The 8,725-nt window shown below is 36.2% G+C and overlaps 1 protein-coding gene across 1 annotated transcript; it reads left to right on the top strand.

The window, feature by feature from the left end:
• Positions 1-7,019: 7,019 nt before the first annotated feature.
• On the top strand, positions 7,020-7,949 carry LOC142441454 (olfactory receptor 5K3-like). Its single transcript, XM_075543433.1, has one exon. It carries the CDS (start codon positions 7,020-7,022, stop codon positions 7,947-7,949), a length of 930 nt encoding a protein of 309 aa, XP_075399548.1.
• The last annotated feature ends 776 nt before the right edge of the window (positions 7,950-8,725 follow it).

The raw sequence follows: 8,725 nt of genomic DNA, 5'->3' as shown, positions 1-8,725 counted from the left end.
CTGAAGAGCCCTTTCCTCTTCTGGAATGAATTTGCCGCTTGTATTATTCTCCCGTTTGAGCAGCCATGTCTGTATTGGGTAACCTTCAGCTATTTAGGACATTGAGAAACTTAGGAACTACTTTCAAGCCAGACCTCGAATTACTGTATCAAAGATTTCAAAGATAATATGCTACACTTAACTTCACAAGTGGCACAGTGGGTGACAAGTTGGGCTGCTAATGGTAAGGTCAGTGTTTGGAACAGACTAACTGCTCCTTGAGAGAGAGATGAGACCCCCTAACATGTAATCATAGAGACTCGAAGGGAAATTCTATTCTGTCCTTTAGGTTTGTTTGTGTCAGCAGTGACTCGACGGCTGTGGGTTTGACTTTGGTTTGGTTGATAAACAAGTATGTTTTTAAAGGAAACTAACAATTATAACTATTATTATAATAGTATTACTAAGCAACAATTTTGTTATTAATGTATAAAGCATTTTAATATTATTCCTTTTACTTAGTCTCAATATTTTTTGCATTTCTATTTTAATGTTTCATAACATATATATGCGGGTACCCTAAAGAAACCAGAATTTTTTTCAAAATGATATATTTACATTTTTTTTTTTACCAAACAACCTTATCATTTTCAAAGTACTTTCCATTATACTTAATACACATGTCTAATCTGCAATTCCATTTTTGGAAACATTTTTAAAACTCACCTTTTGGATTGCTGACAGTACCCCCCTCATTTTTTCCTTCGCATCTTTTATGGCATCAAATCACTGTCCTTTCATGTCCTTCTTCATTTACAGGAACAAAAAAAGGTCTCATAGGGTGAGGTCAAGTGAGTCAGGTGTTTGGGGGCAAAAGAGGCATGCTGTTTTTGCCAGAAACTGGTGTACTGTGATGGCTGCGTGAGCAGGCGTATTGTTGTGGTGACAAAACCACTCTTCTATCTGCCACAAATCGGGCCTTAAAAAATATCATTTTATTGGGGCTCATACAATTCTTATCACAATCCATACATATATATATCCATTGTGTCAAGCACATTTGTACATTTGTTGCCATCATCATTCTTAAAACATTTGCTTTTTACTTCAGCTCTTGATGTCAGCTCCTTATTTCCCCCCTCTATCCCTGCTCCCCCCTCCCTCATGAACCCTTGATAATTCATAAATTATTCTTTTGCCATAGCTTATACTGTATGACGTCTCTCTTCACGCACTTTTCTGTTGTCTATCCCCCCAGGGAGAAGGTTATATGTAGATCCTTGTAATTGGTTCCCCTTTTCTACCCCACCTTCCCTCCACCCTTCTGGTATCACCACTCTCACCATTGCTCCTGAAGGGATCATCTGTCCTGGATTCCCTGTGTTTCCAGCTCCTATCTGTACCAATTTACATCCTCTGGTCTAGCCAGATTTGTAAGGTGGAATTGGAATCATGATAATCGGGGAGAGAGGGGAGGAAGCATTTAGGAGCTAGAGGAAAGCTGTATGTTTCATCCTTGATATCCTGCACCATGACTGGCTCATCTCCTCCCCGTGAACCTTTTGTAAGGGGGTGTCCAGTTGCCTACAGATGGGCTTTGGGTCTCAATTCTGAATTCACCCTCATTTACAATGAGATGATTTTTTGTCTTTGATGCCTGATACCTCACCCCTTCAGCACCACGTGGTCACACAGAGTAGTGTGCTTTTTCCATGTGGTCTTTGTTTCTTCTGAGCTAGATGGCTGCTTGTTTATGTTCAAGCCTTTAAGACCCCAGACATTGTATCTTCTGATAGCCAGGCACCATCAGCCTTTCTTCACCACATTTGCTTATGCACACATTTGTCTTCAGTGATCATATTGGGAAGGTGGGCATCATGGAATGCCAGTTTAATAGAACAAAGTGTTCTTGCATGGATTAAGTACTTGAGTGGAGATCCAATGTCCATCTGCTGCCTTAATACTAAACGTATAAATATATGCATGTAGATTTATTTCCCCACTTTCCTACATAAATATATTTTCATATGTGCATGCCTGTATTTAGCCCTCTATAAAAACCCTTTGCCTCCTAGTTCTTTCCTCTATTTCCTTTTACTTTCCTCTTGTCCCACTATCATGCTCAGCCTTCTTTGGGCTTTCAGTAATTTCTCTCAGTTACATTGCCCTAGCTGAATCCCTACCTCTCACACCCTTCTTGCCACTAATTTTGGATCACTTGTTGCTCCCTTGTCCCTGGGTTGGTCAATAGCACCTCCTTTCCCCACCTTCCCCTCTCCCATTTCCCCCAGAACCATTGGTCCCTTTGTTTTCTCCTCCATACTAATCATCCAGCCTATCTTATCTAGATAAATCTGCAGAGATAATAATATGCACCCCAAAAAAGGCATAGCAAGACAAAGTGACAAAAGAGAACACAACTTTGACAACAAAAAAAGAAAACCAATGATCCATATAATAAATGAATTAAAAAAAAGAATCGGAAAAAAATTAAATTAAAAAAGAAAGAAAAAAACCTGTAAATGGATCAAGGCCTGGTTTTTGACCTCTAGGTGTGTCCTCCAGTCAAATCCAATGGGGTGCCATGCTAGGCCCCAAAGTCTATCCTTTGCACTCCCTAGGGAGCTGCATGTTCTGCTCCCTCCATTTGCTCTCCTGCCCTCCTTTTGTGTTTTCCTTGTCTTGGGGTCAGTCCAGGCAAATCCTGTCTCCAGTGTTGTCCCCTGTAGGGCATGGGTCAGCGAGGGATGTCGTGTCTCATAGTGGGATCAGCCATATGGCTCACACTGTGCATTGGCAGGGATATTGTCTTCTAGGCCTGTTGGGCCAGGATGTGCTCCACTCTTCCCCGCCCACCCCCACTGATTTGTCCCCATGTGCTCTGATCAGACATGTCCCTCTCCCTATATGTAGCTTCAGTGCTGGCCTCTAAAGTAAATTCTATGGGGGGAAAAAATCAGTCCTTTTATGTCTCACACTGTTATGCAAATTTTTAGAACCTCTAAATAGAAAGCTTGATTAACAGTCTGACCTGATGGAACAAACTCCAAATGCATTACAAGTCAACATGTCCATCTGTTTGGAAAGTTTACAGAGGTTTATCATCAATCATTGTTTCTCCCTTTTTGAAATACTTGTACACTTGAGCTTCCCCCATAATGCTGTCAATATAAGCTGTGTTCAATATCACAACTGTTTCTGTGGCATTTTTCCTTAGCAGGAAATAAAATTTTACGGTGGCTTGCTGTTCTCTTAAATCACCCATCACCAAAAAAGAGGTTTGAGTGAAAAAAACTCACTGTGACCAGAAAGAACCTTCACAGGCGATGCCACTTAGTGCACTAACTCAGAGAAAGTTGCTGGATGCTCAACTATCAGAAGAAATGTGTAGGACGAAAGCTCCAACCAGATGAGCTTTTTTTCATTTTTGGGGGGCAGGGTATCTGCCCCCATAGTATTTTAGTATAGTGGAACAGTTATATAAGTTGCACTTATAAAAGTTATTGTCAAGGGTGTTAGGGTGGCAAGCAAGTGGCACGTAGGTCAGAAAGAGGAAAGATCAATATGATGTAAGGGGCCTGAGTAGTCCTCATGGGGAGGTAAGATTGAGCTCAAAACTGTGTATGAGGGGAATGAAAAGTGGGAAACTTTACAAACAAGTTCATTGAACCAAAGGTGAACCGAGTGCACAGAAAGGCAGTAAGGTAATGGGCCTGGGAAAATGCCCTGAACTGAGAGGAAGAAAGCGAGCCACACTAGATGCAGGTGGGGTATGTAGTATGTGAAATACCAAAACACACAAAATGGATTCGGTTTGAAAAATAATAAGGCACCATTAATCATTCTTGAGCATTGGACTGTCAGGGTTTTTTGTTTATTTATTTATTTATTTATCTATTTATTTATTTTTGGTCTTTCATTCAACAAACATTAAGCGAGTGCTCCAAAGGGCTGGACATAATCCAGGTGTACAGAATATAATAGTGAACAAATGAGAACACCCCCCTCTTAAGTCTGTATGTTAATGGTTGTGTTAGAGTGATTCTTAAGACCACGAAAGAGTCAGCAGCATGAGCACCACAGATATTAGTGAAGGTCATTTTCTTAACCAAAGCGACTTACGAAACATTTTTAATTAATGCCACATAGTTTTGGTGTTCTGAAGACAATCTCCCCACAGAAATACATGGCTGTCAATTCCAGTAAATCCCTTAGGTTTGGATGGAAAATGAAGTTTGCACTATAATTACAGTCATTGACCTATTACTAGTCACCTAGTTTGTTTGTTCTTTTAATCCCAAATGTTTAGAGACCAAAATTTATATGCAGAACTTCTGTTGGTCCTAACGCTATAAGGGAAGCAATCATCTATTACAAACCCTTCTCAGAGAAATTTGGGTAAATATTCTAATTGATTTTTTTCTTTTAATATTGACTTTTATAAATATTTTAATTCTCAGACTTTCTTAGTTATGTTGTTTTTAGATTTTAAATTATTAGTTATTTTCTATAATCTGTATAAGTTGAACACTTGGGGAACTAGGATGAGCTACACTACTGTAATTTCTTAATAAGGTAGAATTACAAACAGACAGGTAGAAGCACGAAATATTTCTATTAAATAATTAAGAGATATATTTAAAGTTATTCTTAATTCAGTTGGATATTTAATAGTTTATAATTAACACTTTAAAATAAAATAGTGGTAAAATATTTAGTCAGTTTCTTTTATGCTTCAAAAATTACTTTTAATATTATAAAAATAATTTTATTTTAACTATAAAATTTACATTATTATTTGTGTTGTGTTACTGCTATGAATAAAAAATGAGAGCTATAACCATTGAAAGCCAAACAAAATTTAGTCCAAAAAATTCTCAAAATACTTAGTATTTTCTCTTTTTTAAAGATTACAAAATTAAAAAATAGAGGCAAACTTCCCTTACTGTATTAATCCAAAAGTTATTATGCTATAATATTGAAAATTTTATAATTATCAAGGAAGCAAATATAGTAGCAAATATTTCCCATCATTGTTAATATAATATATATCACTAAATGTACACTTGGACATCACTTTACAAATATTGGGTTGCATATATTTTTACAAAATTTGTTTGTCAAATCAAATAATCAAAAAACCTAATTTTAAAAAGAGAACATTAACTAATTTTCTTTGTAGACTTTTCTTCAAATTTAACAATAATCTTCTCTAGAGATGTCAAAGATATCACGTACTTTCATAATTGAGACACTAAAAAGAGGTTCATTTGTCCCAGGTGATCAGGGCGAAGTCAAGATTTAAAGCGATTCTGGCTTTTTAGCTTAGCATTTTATAATTTCCCACATAGAAATCTGAGTCACCAATAATCTCAAATGCTTAGGATCTATTTTTAAAATGCATGTACACACATAAGAAAGAATAAATACTAGAAATTCTTGGTTATGTTGAATATATGGAGATCAGTGTGGTCTAGGTTATTGAATTAAAACTCTATTAAATAATATTAATTATATTCATACTATCCCTTAAATTAAAAAATTGAAAGACTATTTCATCAGATTCCCAAATACCTACGTTTGAAAGAATTATTTCTAAGAGAAAATAGCATGAGAATGGAGCAATGGGTAACCTTCGGACATCTAACTTCAGAAGTTGGAAAATAAAGCTCATGACTGCTCCTAAGGAGAAAGGTAAGGCAGTTCATTGATGTCAAGTTGTACAGTCTTGAACACTCAGTGGGACAGTTCTACTCTGTCCCATAGCATAGCCACGAGTCAGCTCTGACTCAAGCTCAGTAAGTCCATAGAAAGGGCAGTCAGTGGTTATGAAAATGAGGGTGTGGCACTGAGATGGGGGATAAAGAGCTGAAAGTTTGGGGGGGGGGATAAAAGCTAAAGACAGAAGAGCTGTAGCTGCATATGGGACAGAAAAATGTATGTGCCATCCTAAACAATACACATGATAAACAAGAAATGCAGAGGTCTTCAGAGTAGCAGAGCTTTCCTTTCTGAAATATAAAATGATGACCACTTAATACCAACAAATATAAATAGAGAGAGAATTACCTTGACTGTGTAGAAAGTGGCAGAAGACTATGGAACAAACTGGAGAGGATACAAATGGATATATATCAAATCTTATAATATGGTCATGATTTATATAATATTATAACCAAATCTCATTGTGTTACAACAAAAAGAGACACCGGGGTTAGAAATGCAAAGTATTCCAATAAGGAAGGAGATAAAATAAGATATGACAAGATATTAATAATATATGAATTATCAAGGGTTCATGAGGGAGTGGGGAGTGGGGAGGGAGGGGGAAAATGAGATGATATCAGGGGCTCAGGTGGAGGGCAAATGTTTGAGAATGATGATGGCAAAAAATGTACAAATGTGCTTGACACAATGGATGTATGTAAAGATTGTGATAAGAATTGTACAAGCCCCCAATAAAATTATTTTTAAATAATAATAAAATAAAATTACTGTTAAAAATATATATTAACAGCTCGTCTCAGAAAATTTGCTCTGTCATAGCATAGTGGCCTAATTATGCATTTAGTACATCTACAGAATGCTTTATTAAAACATTCATTCACAGGATAGTTTACAAAACAAATTTTTACTCAGGGGAAGCAGAGATATAAAATTGATTTTAAGTAATCATTAAAGACCATCCATACAAAGACTGCCAGAAATGATCCAAGATAATTAAAACTAGGGGTTTTGTGCATTGTATTTGTTAAACTCTTTAAATTCATAAACACAAACTTTTTCATTTGGAATATTCCCCTGGAAATATTAAACTAATCTTTTGAATCCTGAGCTTCATTTCTTGAGGTCATCTAAGATAATGCTATGAGGAAACTAATTTTCCTTAGACATATATATGCATGTTTTAGAGACAGCAAGGAAAGTTTTGAAGAAGAGACTGTACTCCCTGTTGTATAAGAGAAATTCAAAAGACAAATGAGACACACTCTGAATTAGAATCCTATCTCCCTAATTTTTATTTCACCAGAAAAGAAGAGATGATCCAGAACAATCACTCCTTGACAACGAACTTTATCCTCACAGGATTTATGGACCACCCAGAGCTGAAGGCCCCGCTGTTTGCAGTGTTCTTTGTCATCTATCTGATCACCATGGTGGGCAATCTTGTTTTGATGGTGTTGATTTCCACAGAGCGCCGTCTGCACACACCCATGTACATCTTCCTGGGCAACCTGGCTCTGATGGATGCCTGCTGCTCCTCTGCCATCACCCCCAAGATGTTACAGAACTTCTTTTCTGAGGACAGAATGATTTCTCTCTATGAATGCATGGTACAGTTTTATTTGCTCTGCCTGGCTGAAACTGTAGACTGCTTTATTCTGGCAGGAATGGCCTATGACCGCTACGTGGCCATATGCAGACCACTGCAGTACCACACCATGATGTCAAAGCAACTTTGCTATCAGATGACCATGGGAGCCTATATAGCTGGGAACCTGCATTCGATGGTTCAAATAGGACTTTTATTTAGGCTAACCTTCTGTGGTTCTCATCAGATCAATCACTTTTTTTGTGATGTTCTTCCATTATTCAGACTCTCCTGTGTCGATCCTTATATCAATGAACTGATGATAATAAGCATTGCAGGGGGAATTCAAATCTTAACGGTTGTCATAGTTGTGATTTCTTATATTTGCATTCTTTTCACTATTTTCCAAATGAAATCCACGGCGGGAAGAGGCAAAACTTTATACACTTGTGCATCTCACTTCCTTTCTATCTCAATATTCTATGGTTCTCTTCTGTTCATGTATATTCGGCCCACTTCAGTCAAAGAAGGAGAAAAAGAGATACCAGTTGCTGTTTTTTATACAATAATAATTCCTTTCTTAAACCCTTTTATTTATAGTCTAAGGAATAAGGAAATAATAAATGCTATGAAAAAGTTTATGAAGAGAAAACCTTAGAACGTTCTAAAATAAATATCACTTATGACAAATTGATCTTATTTAACCTTTTCAAAATCAATGATTCTGAGAAAATGGAAAATGACCAGTTTTCATATCACATATTAATAAGTAAATTATGGTTATTTTAAGTCAAATCAAGTATGAATAATTGAGTTCATAGAGGAGTTATTCTACTAACCTATATTTTTCTAATTCTCTTATCAGTGAATAAAATGACTACTTCCAAGGTCATAGGTTATGTCACAGGGGAACTAACCACAAATTTCAATATCTTCAACAAATCCTAGCAATAAAATTCAGTGTATAAAGATAGGTTTTCAAATAAAGATGGAAATGAATCAATTTAGCACCAGTAGCACATTTATGTAATCCCTAGGCATAATCTTACTAAGTTTCATTCATTTCAAGGTCTTATATGGGTTACTTAAGCCACACCATCTACCAGAAATACCTTGTGATTTTGAATTTGGTTCTCAAAATAATTTATGATTGAATATAGATTTATAAAGAACACAAACTACCCAATCATGGGCCTCTTTAATTCTGGTGTTAAGTCATTTTGCTTCCCAAACTTTCTGGAATAGAATGCTTGTATGATAATTTACAATCATTAGTTGAAAATATTGCTATTTATACAGAAAGTCCTATGATTTGAATGTTTTCACATAAATTGATAGTTGTCCGTGATGCATAAGAGTGCAATTCCTGAACATAATTCAATGATTTTCTCCTTACAAAGCCTTAAAAATATTTTTGATCAATTAAATAAATCT

Source organism: Tenrec ecaudatus, chromosome 2 (genome assembly GCF_050624435.1).
Source record: "Tenrec ecaudatus isolate mTenEca1 chromosome 2, mTenEca1.hap1, whole genome shotgun sequence".
NCBI classification, from domain to species: domain Eukaryota; kingdom Metazoa; phylum Chordata; class Mammalia; order Afrosoricida; family Tenrecidae; genus Tenrec; species Tenrec ecaudatus.
Note: the sequence above shows the minus strand (reverse complement) of the source record. Positions and strands in the feature narration are given on the sequence as shown.